The sequence below is a fragment of the Peromyscus californicus genome, unplaced genomic scaffold (assembly GCF_007827085.1).
Source record: "Peromyscus californicus insignis strain IS unplaced genomic scaffold, ASM782708v3 Scaffold_15__1_contigs__length_86483966, whole genome shotgun sequence".
Lineage (NCBI taxonomy): Eukaryota > Metazoa > Chordata > Mammalia > Rodentia > Cricetidae > Peromyscus > Peromyscus californicus.
Window position 1 is genome coordinate 85,740,158 of NW_026294447.1, and position 14,698 is coordinate 85,754,855.

The 14,698-nt window shown below is 40.9% G+C and overlaps 1 protein-coding gene across 1 annotated transcript in view; it reads left to right on the forward strand.

Moving 5' to 3' along the window:
• Nucleotides 1-14,698, forward strand: part of Map4k5 (mitogen-activated protein kinase kinase kinase kinase 5) — a 93,764-nt gene that overhangs the window by 36,391 nt on the left and 42,675 nt on the right. The window contains exons 6-12 of the mRNA XM_052739661.1: nt 2,490-2,537; nt 2,624-2,666; nt 3,434-3,506; nt 8,898-9,029; nt 11,470-11,532; nt 13,198-13,279; nt 14,342-14,452. Coding sequence (XP_052595621.1) covers nt 2,490-2,537; nt 2,624-2,666; nt 3,434-3,506; nt 8,898-9,029; nt 11,470-11,532; nt 13,198-13,279; nt 14,342-14,452 — 552 coding nt within the window. The remainder of the gene's footprint in view (nt 1-2,489; nt 2,538-2,623; nt 2,667-3,433; nt 3,507-8,897; nt 9,030-11,469; nt 11,533-13,197; nt 13,280-14,341; nt 14,453-14,698) is intronic.

Genomic DNA, 14,698 nt, shown 5'->3' on the forward strand with positions numbered 1-14,698 from the left:
ACCATAACAAAATGTCTTCAGGTTTGTGAAAGGTAGTCACCAGTGGGGCCATACATGCAGAATGCAGGGAAATTCTCCATGTAAAATTAAAATACTGTGTTGTTACCCAGGGTAGCCATGTGGATAAATATATAAATGTAAAGGCTTTTCAAAATGAGTTTATATTGAAAAGATTTTACAACAGAGATAAATGGTGTATTATAGCAGCTATGGCTTGTCTAAGTAAAATGAGTGACCATAATTTCATGTGGATCAAGAGTCTGAAGGCAGGGGCTGGAGAGATGACTCAGTGGTTAAGAGCACTGACTGCTCTTTCAGAAGACCTCCAGCCCCTACATGGTAGCTCAGAACTGTCTGAAACTCCAGCTCCAAGTGATCTGGTACCCTCACACAGACATACATACAGGCAAGACACAAATGCACGTAACATAAAAATAAATCATTTAAAAAAGTGGGAAGGTGGATGAATACTCAGAAGCTTTATATTCTGTAAGTCATTCAAAGACAGTTATGCCGTAAAACATACAGCACCATACACCAAATCACACACTGAGGCTTAGTCTTAATTATGAATGCCTGGCCTTAGCTTGGCTTAGTTTCTAGCCAGTTTTCTTAGCTTTAAATTATCCCATCTACCTTTGGCCTCTGGGCTTTTCCTGTTCTCTTACTTCTGTAAATCTTACTCTTACTCCGTGGCTTGCTGTGTACTGGGTGGCTGGCCCCTGGAGTCCTCCTTCTCTCTCGTTCCTTCTTCTCCTCAGTCCTCCATCTCTTTCTTCTCTTTATATATATTCTCTCTGCCTGCCAGCCCCACCTATCCTTTCTCCTGCCTTGCTATTGGCCAGTTCTTTATTAGACTATCAGTGTTTTAGACAGCACACAGCTTCACAGAGTTAAACCAATGCAAAATAAACAAAAGTAACACACCTTAAAATAATATTCTACTGCAAGTTCCCGGGATAGTCCAACGAGATGTAAGAGCAGACATTACATAAGAAGTGGATGGTCCTAGGGAGTGTGTTCATTTGTAGTAAACTTTGGAGAAAGCTGCACGTTCAGTGAAGGGGACATTTAGTGCAGAGCAGTGCTTATTCCTGATAAATGTCTGAGCACCCAGAAAGACAAATACCGCATGGTTCTCCTTCATGTGGGGCCCTAGCCTCCGATCTTTATGTGTTTATGTGGCTACGGCTTCTAAGGAGGCCAGAAAACTGGGAAGGAGCCCTCAGGGTGAAAGGGCTTTGGGAGGCAGGGGGAGGAGAGCATTTGGTATATGAAGGAATAGTGTGGGAAAGCTTTGGGAATGTGGTAAGAAAACCGAGGCAAGAGAAAAAAGAGGAGGAGGCCCAGCCAACACTAAAAATGTGTGAAAAGCATAAGGAAAATGGTTGCTTTATAAACTGATTTAAAAAATAAAATGTAAACATCCAGCTACAGCACATTTGAAAAGAGCTAGGTTAACTCAATGCAGAGTATCTATGAAAATGCTGCGGCCAAGTCATCTTTTCCCTGATACAACAAGACAAAGATGTCCGCTCCAGCCTTGTAGTCCAGGTTTCTGATAGTGTGAAAGGAAAAATGAATAAAATAAAAAGGAATCTAGTTTTGAAAATAGCAAACAAAAATCTTCATTCACAAACTACATAATCATTTCTATTGAAGAGAATCCACAAAGCAGCCCCTAGAGCTAACACGTTAAGTGAGAACCAACATTGGCAAGCTTCAGGTTGCTTTTCAAAAGTCAGGTGGATTTCAGAATTAGGAATTAAAATCTCAAGAGCAAGCTACTTTCAGTAGTATAAGGGATGTGACAGTCTCATGGATAAATACAGCAGAAGTACATAAACACCTGCGTACTAAAGCCACAGAATTGCTGAGAGGAAATAAAGATCTAAGTGAGCTTATAACTGTGCTATCCCGTGAGCTAGGAGATTAGTGGGGTTCTCCCCAAACAGAACCCCAGTTCCAGTTGAATCCACCCAGACTTTTTGTTGTTAAAGAAATTGGCAAGCCAGTCAGGCATGTTGGCCCACGCCTCTAACCTCAGCACTCAGGACACTGGGCAGGAAAAGCATGAGTTTGAGGCCAGTCTAGGCTGCATAGGGACCTGTCTGGCGGGGATGTGGTGGAGCTCAGGGAAATTGACAGCTGATTCTGGAATCCCTGTGGAAATGCACAGCAGGAAGAATAGGCCAATAACATTGGAAACTGGCGTAGAGCGGCGAGCAGTGTCGATGGAATGAGAAGGATTATAAAGCGCGGAAGAGGAGAACGCTTTGGGGAGTGATCAGTGTCTTCATTGTCTTCATCGTGGTGGTGATGCGTTAGGAAAACGTCTTCAGTTCTACCAGAGGATGAGTTAACAGTGCTCCTTTACTAGTTCAAAGAAGCCCTTTATCCCCTGAAAAGGCTGTTTAGTTTTTCTGATTCAGTACTCAAGGTAGACATTTGATACTGTCTTGCTAATGCATATTCTTTTTTAACTTCAGGGTCTTGCCTATTTGCATACTAAAGGCAAAATGCATAGAGATATCAAAGTAAGTTCATCTCACATATTTACATTGCTGAGTTTTGAAAGAAATTTTATGATGCCAGCTTCATAGTATTTGTGTTTTTGTTTTAGGGTGCAAATATCTTATTAACAGACCATGGTGATGTAAAATTAGGTATGTTATTTTGAGTTTTTAAATTTTTTACCAAAAATACTAAATGATTTAAGTTTGAATAGACTTAATTTTTTTTATATGTAATCATAATGATCAGTGTTTGTGATATACTGATTTTATTCCTGAAGGAGTAAAATTCTACTCAAGGAAATTAATCTTATATGTGAAAAAAGACATTCATAAAACTATTAATCATGTTACTTATGTAGAAAAATACAAACCCATGGAATATTTTTCAGCCTGTCATTAATATTTATGAAAACGTGAGTAAATCTGATTTATTAAATGGCAAAAGTGAATTAAATAATGTATTTAATTTTTATTACCATGTTTAACAACAATTATAAAATTTTATCTACATAGGAAAAATATTCTAAAAAGTAGCAACAAAACAATAACCTTGTACTGTTTTAGGATTAAAGGAATTAGGTGTATGTTTTGTATGTTTTCCCATGTTTTTAATTTTGTCACTTTTTTCCCCAAATTAATTTCAATGTGCTTATAATTAAAATAACTTAATTATCCTAATAAAGTACAGTTTTCATTCTAGTAAAATTTCAGTAAATTTTCTTTTTATGAGTATGTTATAAACCAAGTAAGAACAAATCTTGGTACTAAATTTATACACAGCTTCTTCACATTAGTATGTAAAATATTAATGACTGTGCCAAGGATGAAACTTAGAAATGCTGGTTGTGTTTAAAAAAAAAAAAAAAAAAAAACCAAACCACTACCAATTTTCTGCTCTGTTCTTTTTCCCTCACCAGCTGATTTTGGTGTGGCTGCAAAAATAACAGCTACCATTGCAAAGAGAAAGTCTTTCATCGGCACCCCTTATTGGTAAGACGTTATTGTGATTGCCCTTCTGTTTTGATTTCTTTATGGTTTGTGCTCAACCCTAATTCTTGATACTAGAAGCAGCCATCGAAGGCCAAGAGCCTTGCGTGCTCCTAGCTGCTTTCCTAGCATTGATTATGTTAGGAGCCTTGATTCTTCAGAGCATCCAGCCCTCCCCATGGCAAAGGGCCTACACAGAGTGGAGTTTTCAAAAGAAAGACTTTAGTACCTCTTCTAATTTTGTTTTAATCAAGGACTATACTCGTGGTTGTTAAAACCCACACACTGACCTCCTGGTGACTGCCGCAGTAATCTCTCTAAAACACTGCCTTCCTTACTGACAAATAGTTGAGGAGCAGCAGAAGACCTCATAGTAACCGTTGGTGTGAGCCTGGCATGTGGGTCATGCCTGTAATCTCAGCATTAGGGAGGCTGAGGCAAGAGGGTTGCTATGAATTTAAGGGTAGCCTGAGCTTTAGTATGAGACCCTTTCTCAAAAAAAAAAAAAAGGCAATAACAAAATCTCTATTTAAAATAATCTAATAAATGCTACAACAGGTGGCATTCAGAGTTTGTGTTAAATGTTGGGTTTATTAATATATGACATTTGGATAATTTATTATTTTGAAAATAATTGAAAGTGACAAAGTAAACTATATATGGGGGTTGAAGAGATGGCTCAGTGATTAAGAGCACTGACTGTTCTTTCCGAGAATGGAGTTAAGTGTAAAAGTAAAAACAGGACTGGACATGGCGGCATTTGCTCTTGGGAGGCTGAGGCAAGCTCTGTAAGTTTGAGGCCAACCTGCACCATGTACTAAGTCCCAAGCTAGCCAGGATTACAAAGTGAGACCCTGTCAAAAAAAATAAAGTAAAAACGAATGAATCGGGGGTTGGAGATGTAGCTTAGTTGTTAGAGTACTTCCTCAGCGTGCACATCCCAGGCCCACATGAACTGGGGAGGAGGCACACATTTTTTTTTTTTTCCTACACTTGAAAGTGCAGGAGAATCAGAAATTTTAGGGTCATCCTCAGCTAAAACCAAGTTTGAGACCAGCTGGGGGTGTATGAGATCCTGTCTTAGAAAAAAAGGAAGGCAGGAGACAGCAAAGAAAAGGAAAGATGTAAGAAGTTTTTGTCGGCGTCAAACTTTAAAGGAAAAGATTGTTCACGTCACATGACAGTTTCAAGCTTTATAGCTGCAGCTGAAACAAAAACTAAAAGGCAAGCAAAATACAGGAAGGACTGACTAAATTGGCCAAACTATTTAATATCTTTACTATATCACTAAAATATTGCCTCTGAGCAGCAGTTATTATAATAACACGTGTAACACATCATAGAACCGGAGAAGTGTTTCCCTTGATGAACACATAAGTGACTTTCTTTTCAGTCAGATTGGAAAGTACTTGGAACCCAGGCGTAGCACGCCCCGTCACTAGGTATACACAGTGACAGTCGGTGGGGTGGCTTGTCACTAGGTATACACAGTGACAGTCGGTGGGGTGGCTTGTCACTAAGTATACACAGTGACAGTCGTCGGTGGGGTGGCTTGTCACTAGGTATGCACAGTGACAGTCGGTGGAGTGGCTTGTCACTAGGTATACACAGTGACAGTCGGTGGAGTGGCTTGTCACTGAGTATACACAGTGACAGTGGGGTGGCTTGTCACTAGGTATACACAGTGACAGTCGGTGGAGTGACTTGTCACTGAGTATACACAGTGAAAGTCAGTGGGGTGGCTTGTCACTAGGTATACACAGTGACAGTCGGTGGGGTGGCTTGTCACTAGGTATATACAGTGACAGTCGGTGGGGTGGCTTGTCACTAAGTATATACAGTGACAGTCGGTGGGGTGGCTTGTCACTAAGTATATACAGTGACAGTCGGTGGGGTGGCTTGTCACTAAGTATATACAGTGACAGTCGGTGGGGTGGCTTGTCACTAAGTATATACAGTGACAGTCGGTGGGGTGGCTTGTCACTAAGTATATACAGTGACAGTCGGTGGGGTGGCTTGTCACTAGGTATACACAGTGACAGTCGTCGGTGGAGTGGCTTGTCACTAGGTATACACAGTGACAGTCGGTGGGGTGGCTTGTCACTGAGTATACTTTAAGGACCCTAAGTGGTGTCTGTGTCCTTTAGTCTCAACACTTTTGCTAGTGGTGCTTTATCAGACAGAGGCTTGCGCACTCCTATGTACAAAGTGCTTTCCGGAATGTTTTAAGAAAGAAAATGGCGGCTCCAGTAAGCTACGGGAGAGTTGTTTGTCAGGTCAGGGGACCAGCATGATGGTCCTAAAGGTGATGCTGTCAGAGATGAGCTGGGAGCAGACAGGCTCAAAGTGGACATGGCTTTTAAAACGCAAGGTCAACATTAGCACATGCGATAGAATACTCTTAGGAAAGATAATGTGTCTCCAAGTAAAATGTGTGGATGAAAATATGTAAGACAGTGGCTGTAGCTGATTGAGGTCACAACTTGTTTGCTTCCATATTTTCCTCTATATTCATAATTCTCTTCAGTTAACACATACCATTTTTAATAAAAAAAAAAAACCCAGTTGGTATCATTTAAATAAAAGTTAGCTGGAAACATAGACAGGTCAGATTATCTCAACCTCTCCGAGACTTTCTGTGCCTGTCCTCAGCTGTAAACACGTCTGCAACCACTTGAGCTGTGTGTCCTGCATCCCAGGAAGGCCTTTCCCTGTGCTCACCTTAAAAGTTCTGTCTGCTCCTCAGAGCTGTGCACGCTGCTACCACCTACAGCGGCTTTCTGTCACCAACTATGGTGGCTTTCTGAGCTAAGCTCAGGTCCTTCCTGAGTTAGGAAGCAGGACGGAGTCAGGCTGGCATTCAGTTAGCTACACAGTCTCACTCCAGCGGGTAGAGGAATTGAAATGTATTTGCTCAGTCCCCTCCAAGGCTCAAATTGGCTTTTAGTCATCTGGCTCAGTGGTAATTATTTCCTTCTCTTTTGTCCACGTTAGCATTTTTAACATTCTCATTGAAAGGGCTAGGAGTGTCACTCAGTAGCAGAGCACTTGGCTAACATGCTCAAGTCGCCAGGTTCAATCCCCAGCACAGCAAGAAAGTAAGGAATTCAATGTAAATTTTTATGTCCTTGCTTTAGAACACATGTACTGTATTCCACATTTAAGTTGAGATACCATATATATCTCAACACGTGGATTATAATGTTCTGTGCATGTAAAAGCAATAGTAACTTGTGGATATTCAATATAACTATATATTAATAAACTTGAAAATGGAAGTGAAAAAGAGAATTTTCCCCTGGGCAGTCTCACCTCCACCTTACGACCCTGGATGGTATCAGTGTGTATTTTGAGGTGTTTTTTGGTTGGGGGTGTGGATATTGAGACATCTTCTGTGTATCTCAGGCTGCCCTGGAACTCAAGGTAGCTCCTGTTTTACCATCCGGGCCTGTAGTTACGGGTGTTGGCGACAGCCCCCCATATTTTCAAGCACCCTGTAGCTCCTCTGCATGCCTGACTTCACCTCTTCTCACGCTGTGTTTCACGTTGATGTGGGTCTTAGAGTAAGTTGCCTCCATAATTAAGCCTTTCAGTGGGTCCACATCATTTTCACAAGTAAATTCTTGCATAAAAGTAGGTTGTCCATTTCTAGCCCCACCTTAGTAATCTGTTTTAAACCATGTACTTTCCAGTGGTTCTTAACCTGTGGGTCATGACCCCTTTGGGGTTACGTAGCAGATATCCTGCACATCAGATATTCACATTATGATTCATAACAGTAGCAAAATTACAGTTATGAAGTAGCAACAAAATAATTTTATGGTTGGGGGTCACCACAGCACAAGGAAGTGTATTAAGGGTCCCAGCATTGGGAAGGTTGAGACCCACTGCTCTAAGCCCTCAGTTGTGAAGTTCTGTGGTTTTTTTTCCATTTCAGATCAGACTTACACTTTTGTAAAATAAAATGAGTTACTGAAAATTGGTGATATGTTTAGACAGCAGAGTGGGTGCTGTTTCTGTCCCCATCCCCGACAGTGACAAGCAGTGTATGGCCTCTCAGTGTGTAAGTCACAGGGTGAGTCCTGTGGTCCCTCTGCTCTCCAGATGTTGCGCTTGCTCTCCACATCATCCTGCATCTGCTGGAGTTCCCTTTGAAATGTGCAGACCACTCACTCTCTGCTTCCTGTTGGCTCATTCTCAAAGTTCTACCTGCTTTGGGAATTTTTCTTTGACCTACACGAGGTGTTTAGTACTCTTTAACAATGTCACCAACACAGACTAAAGCAGCAGTGTTCTTGGAGCACGGTTATTCAGAAAAGGAAGTCAAGATTTTTAAATAGTGAATTTTACTTATTTTTTTATATAATTTTTTATTTAAAAAATTTTTCTTTCCTTTTATATACCAACCCCTGTTCCCCCTCCCTCCTGCTTCTCCCTACCTACCCCCATCCCAAGCCCGTCCCCTCCTCATAGAGGGTAAGGCCTCCCTTGGGTAGTCAACACAGGCTGGCATACGAAGTTGGGGCCTGACCTAGCCCCTCCCCCCTGCATAAGGCTGAGTAAGGCATTGCACCGTAGGGAATGGGCTCTAAGAAGCCAGTTCGTGTACCCGGGATAAGTCCTGGTCCCACTGCCAGGGGTTCCACAAGCACATCAAGCCACGCAACTTCACCCACATTCAGAGGGCCTAGTTTGGTCCCATGCAGGCTCTCTTATTTTTTTATTTTTAGAGTTATTTTTATTGTATATGTGTGGGTATTTTGCCTGCATGTATGTATGTTCACCACATGTGTGCCCACAGAGGTCTGAAGAAAGCATCAGCTCCCCTGGAGCTGGAGTTATGGGTGTTTGTGAGCCACCATGTGGATGTTAGGAACTGAACCAAGGTCTTCGGCAAGAGTAACCCGTCTTTCTAACCACAGCCAATTCTTTAGCCACCAAACAATGAATTTTAGAAGTGGAGGTGCAGAGCTGGCTGGTGAGGTTTCTTTCCTACCAGCCTCTTTCTTTCCGTGTATGAGTATACAAAGTAGTATACTGTATATATCCGTGTATGAGTATACAAAATAGTATACTGTATATATCCGTGTATGAGTATACAAAGTAGTATACTGTATATATCTGTGTATGAGTATACAAAGTAGTATACTGTATATATCCGTGTATGAGTATACAAAGTAGTATACTGTATATATCCGTGTATGAGTATACAAAGTAGTATACTGTATATATCCGTGTATGAGTATACAAAGTAGTATACTGTATATATCCGTGTATGAGTATACAAAGTAGTATACTGTATATATCTGTGTATGAGTATACAAAGTAGTATAGTGTATATATCCGTGTATGAGTATACAAAGGAGTATAGTGTCTCTATCTGATTCTCTCTAGGATGGCCCCAGAGGTTGCAGCAGTGGAAAAGAATGGCGGCTACAACCAACTCTGTGATATCTGGGCAGTCGGAATCACAGCAATTGAACTGGGAGAACTGCAGCCGCCCATGTTCGACCTTCATCCAATGAGGTGTTCTCACTGTTCACAGCACTTGGGGAGATGAAATCTGAGTGCTCTGGGTTCTGAGCGTGTTCTCAAGTGTATCACAATAGTAAAAGGACTGTAAGGGACCCAGATGTGGTGTCATATAACCTGTTTACGGGCAAGCGCTTGCGCGCGCGCGCGCGCACACACACACACACACACACACACTGTGCACACACACACACACACACACACACACACTGTGCACACACATGCAGGGGCAAGCCCTCTTTCTTTCTCTCAGTTGCATAGCTGCTCCTAAAACAACAGAACAGTAGAGTGGGTGTCTGTCTTGCTTGAAGTTTTTCCGTCATGCAAATTTCCCCAATAGTTAAAGTAGGAGACACCAGGTATTGTTAAGTCTTTTTTAGTCTTCACTTTATTCCTCCGTCAGTTCATCTTGTTTCCTTTTTGACCTATATGAAATTATAAGTAAATGATAGAAAAGACGGTTGAATTCTCTTTGACTTTAATTTTTTTTACTTTGTTTAAGAAATAATGGAGTATCTAGGCTTGGTATAATAGCCATTTATGCTTTAAGATGGATTCTCTTCCAGAAAAAGAAAGTGAAGGCTCTAGAAAAGATTTTTTATGTATATTTTGAAGGAAAGGATATATTGAGCTAAACTTCATAAACAATATAAAAATTAAATCATCAAGTTGAGGGAAATGGTCTCCTAATACATGATTGGCCACAGATTAACATGTACTACATTGAGAGCTATTCAAAGACTATGGGCAAAAATAGTGTCTTAGACACTGTTCTTTGCTGTGAAGAGGCACCATAAACAAAGCAGCCCTTCTAAAGAAAGCATTTAACTGGGGACTTACAGTTTCAGAGGGTTATCCCATTCTCATCATTGTGGGGAGCATGGCGTCCGGGGTGCCGCTGGAGCGGTACCTGAGCACTTCATCCTGATCCACAGGCAGCAGCAGAGACACTGGGCCTGACAGGGACTTCTGAAACCTCTAAGCCCGCTCTCCTCCAACAAGGCCACATCTAACCCCTTCCAGACAGTTCATTAACTAAGGACTAACCATGCAAATGTGCAAGCCTATGGGCACCATTTTCATTCAAGCCAAAGAGTTTATGAACAAGTACCAGCTACTAAAGAATCACATGGGACACTAAAAGCCTACAGACTGAAAGAAAATCTCCTACAGACTAGAATGCCAGTAGATTCAGTCCATATCAGAATAACTTTATGCCCACTATACATGAGCCAATCTAGAATTGGACTCAGTCTGTGCATTCATAGTATGCAAGTGTTTCAGTGATAACCCTCCTCAGGAAATTATACATGGGAGACGAGTGACTGAGCGTGATCCCAGGCCCCACGTGGTAGGAAGAGAGGACCAACTCCCACAAGCTGTCCTTAGCCATGCTCCTCTCACATTAACTAAGTAAATGTAAAAGTGAAAAACATTTAAAGGGGGGGAAAGTCTAAGAATGATCCATTTGTAATCAACTGGCGTGATAAATCTAAATATCTTTGTACACTACTAAACAAATTCTTTAGCAGTTGGGTCAGCTGTTACATATTTAAAAACCAAAGGACCTGGGGAGTTGTTGGTAATGAAATCAGCAGAACATAATATTACCTAGTAAAATAAGCATTTGGATAAAAGCCTTTTAAAAGATATATTTTTATATAATATATAAAATAGTAAGAACATGGCTTTTTTTCCCACTTCCAGTTTTTCACTGATTTATTTCATTTTTATAGAAAGAATATCTTTGCTATGTTCAATAAAAAAGATTGAGATTTTTGTAGCAAATGCAGAAATAAAACATTTTAAAAATTCTTTAAGTCTTTATAGAAAAATGGATCGAAGGTAAATCCATAGAATACTCTTGTAGGCCAGCTTGTGTACAGCAAAACAATATGAGGATTTATTGTCCAAATAAAGGAAACATAATTTGTCAGAATAATTGTAGATTTCAGGCTTTTTTTAAACCTATAACTTAATGTTAAAGTAACTTGCAATTACTGTGTTACAGACTAATACACAGTTATGTAAATACGCCTACAATTAATATCAGTTATATAGGTGATTGTGTGGTAATGAAACTTTGACATTTTATGGCTTTGTTTTATGAATAAAGGCCTGTGTGACATTTAAAGATCCCTTTTAAAGCTAGTGGAAATACTCCCTAACCTATCCAAAATATAAAATTCTAAGGGCTGTGGCACAACTCCTCAGTAGAAGTGCTTGTCTGGCTCCTGCCACGCCCAGGATGTGACCCCCAGTGTCACCAGAGAACAAGACAGGAAAGGTTTCCACATCCAAAGCAGTGTCTTCAGTACCCCCTCCCATGAGGTAGTCTTATACAAGTTTATAACAGAACATTTATTCTGACTGTTAAGTGCAATGATGAAAGTGTCTTAATATTGATTGCCCTTAACTGAAATTTTCATTTCAGGGCTCTCTTCTTAATGTCAAAAAGTAATTTCCAGCCTCCAAAACTAAAGGACAAAACAAAATGGTGAGTTAAGGATTCTACAGTCTTACAGAATTCAACAGGCAGTCCCCTTATGTTGCAGATGGTGGAGCCAGAGCTTTGAGCAGCCTACCCTGTGTTGCATGGCTGTGCATCTATGAACATGTGGCAAGAGCTAGCAGGGTTTATTTTCTAGTCATCCCTGCCCTTGACAAACAGCCACTTTCTAACATGCTTGAGTCAAGAAGTGTGCTGAGGGAAGGGATTTGAAACGAACACATGAAGATTTTGGAAATTCATATTTTTGCCCTATATTTTTTACATCCTTTAATTACATATTGTCTTTCCTGGACTGTGATATTTGAAAGTTTCCCAGATGCTATAACGCTTAAAATGAGTCCTTCCTGGCTTTGTTCTTCCTTCCTTAAGTCTAAAGGAATCACTGCTCATTTTCATGAACTTCGCCCCCCCCTTCTCTCTATTGCTAGCATTATAGCTCATAAGTGGTAGATGATAAAAATGAAAATTTTTACTGATAGAAGTCGACAAGCCTTTTATAAAATAAACCAGCAAATGAAAATTTCCAGTATCATCCACATAGTTCTTATGTAGATGTGTGGATTTCTTGAAGGTCTGTGAGCCTCCAAATATGTATGTCCATTTATTTTTCTGATGAGACAGTCTATATTGTGAGGTTTCAGATTCTAGTCTCCCCTCCACCGGGTAGACTCTGAACTGAGTTAGTTATGTGTCATGACCCGTGTGGATACAGTTTTATTGAGGAGCATCCGAAGGTGATTGTAGAGTGAAAGGCAGGTCACCCTGTAGTAACCTTCAGTACTGACCCTGGCTGCTTCTTCGTGCTTCTTGGTGCTCTGAGTTCCTAGTCATCTGGAACTGGAGGGCTCTGTGACAAGACTGCCTTAGTATTCACTCAGGAACAGCAAATACTGTCAAACGACATGGCCAAACGACTGTGGCTCTCACAAACACCATGGCAAAGCCGAGATGTGCTGTGTGTGTGTTGTCTTTGCTAGTTACTATGGCAGCTTCCTTGGCTCTTGAGCCGTTCTCCCCTAGTGGAATCTTAACGGTGGCAGAAAGAAACCTGTTTGTCATTAGTAATGAAAATAGGATACTTTTAACTTTTTCCTTCTTCTCACTTCCCCTGCCTCATCAATGCATATAGCAGGGAAATCCTTTAGGTTGCTAAAATCACTCATTTTTCTTTGCTCTTTCCTTATGAATTTCAAAAATTCTTCTAGAGTTTAAAGTGTCTCATAATAGCCTCTCTACCCTCCATGTCATCTAACTTTCAGTGTAAAATTTTTTTTAATGTTCCATAAATTAGGCAATAAGAAAAGGCCGTTTGACTTTTAGAAACCTGGAAAGAACTTAAATCCTGCATCCGCTCACTTCTGACCTGTAGGGCGGTGTTTGGAGGTCGTCTAGTACTATTTAGTTTAACTGCATATTACTTAAAAGACAAAATGGCTGCACAGGTGTCCAAGGGATACACTGTGTTTTGTGCTTTTCTTTGGCTTGTATAGAACTAAGAGGCGCGCGGGGGGGGGGGGGGGGGGGGGGGGGGGGGGGGGGGGGTGGTATGATGTTTCTCACTTTCTAACTGTCCTTATGTTAATTTTATATAATAACGGAAGAAAACTAATACTAGTGAAGTATTTTTATACTGTCTCTCTTTATTTGAAGGTCATCGACATTCCATAATTTTGTCAAAATAGCACTAACTAAAAACCCTAAGAAAAGGCCAACCGCCGAGAGGCTTCTGACTGTGAGTCATTGGGTCACAGAGGGATTCTGGGTCACGTGCTAACTATATGGGTCCCTAAAAGAAAAGTATGCATTGTAAAATGTTGTTATCCGGGCGGTGATGGCACATGCCTTTAATCCTAGCACTTGGGAGGCAGAGGCAGGTGTGAGTTTGAGGCCAGCCTGGGCTACAGAGTGAGTGCCAGGGCCAGCCTGGTCTACAGTGTGAGTGCCAGGACAGGCTCCAAAGCTACACAGAGAAACCCTGCCCAAATAAATAAATAATAAATGAATAAAGTGAACTGTTGTTACTCTCTTCAGCAAGGAGCAGCAGACTTCCTGTAGGGACCAGATGCTAAGCATTTCTACATTTGTGGACTGTACAGTTTCTGTCAGACCAGTCACAACTATTCAGTTCCGTCATTGGAACCTAAAAGTAGCTGTAGACATTTTACATCCATGGGTATAACCTCAACCCCCAGGACAGCTTTATTTACAAAAGTAGCAGTACACCAGAGTTTGCTCGGACACTGTAGTTTGATGACCTCAGCCTCTGAGAAAACTCTCCAAAATGGTATCTAAAATGAGTTGCTTTTCTTAATTTATTATGCAGATTTATAATGTGCTCTACATGTATCTATAAAATACCTTTGTATGAGAAATTAATGAGTATAGCAACCTAAGAAAACTTTATAATTTAACTGAATTAAATGAATGCAAATATACAACAAACATACCTTTTCTTATTGTTTTGAAACATCCCCCAGTATTCATTTATATACCAGTATATATAAATGAGCATCATCATTTAGCTGGTTATAACTTTAAAGCCTGATATAGGCTAAATCACTTTACATAGAGAAATGGTTCACATTCTGATCTCTTATACAAGTGTCTGAGCTGCGTCGGATCATAGGCTCACTGGTGGACGCTGCCACTGCTGCACTCCCCATGTCTCATGTAGACCCCACACTCACCTCATCTTACATGTTTGCTGACTTGGAAAAAAACAAGTCACATTGTTTGTATAAGCCATAGACGTGAAGGCACATTGGTGAAAATTTTCCGTTTGATTTTTGCTTAGCACACCTTCGTTGGACAGTCGGGTCTGTCCCGGGCCCTCGCCGTGGAACTGTTGGACAAGGTGAACAACCCAGACAACCACGCACACTACACCGACGACGATGACTTTGAGGTGAGAATGGGATGCAGGTGGATGCCTGAGACCTTTCTGAGATGTTTTGATGTGGCTTTAGAGTGTCTTCTGTTCATTTCAGTTATTCATCCACTTCTGGCTTTGTAGACAAGGTCCCACAGGATCCCAGTTGGCCTGGAGCTCAGTATGCAGACCAAGCTAACTTTGAATTCTCAGAGGTCCTCCTGTCGCAACCTCCCAAGTGCCGGGGTTGCTGAATAAGCCACCACACCCAGTTGGGAATTA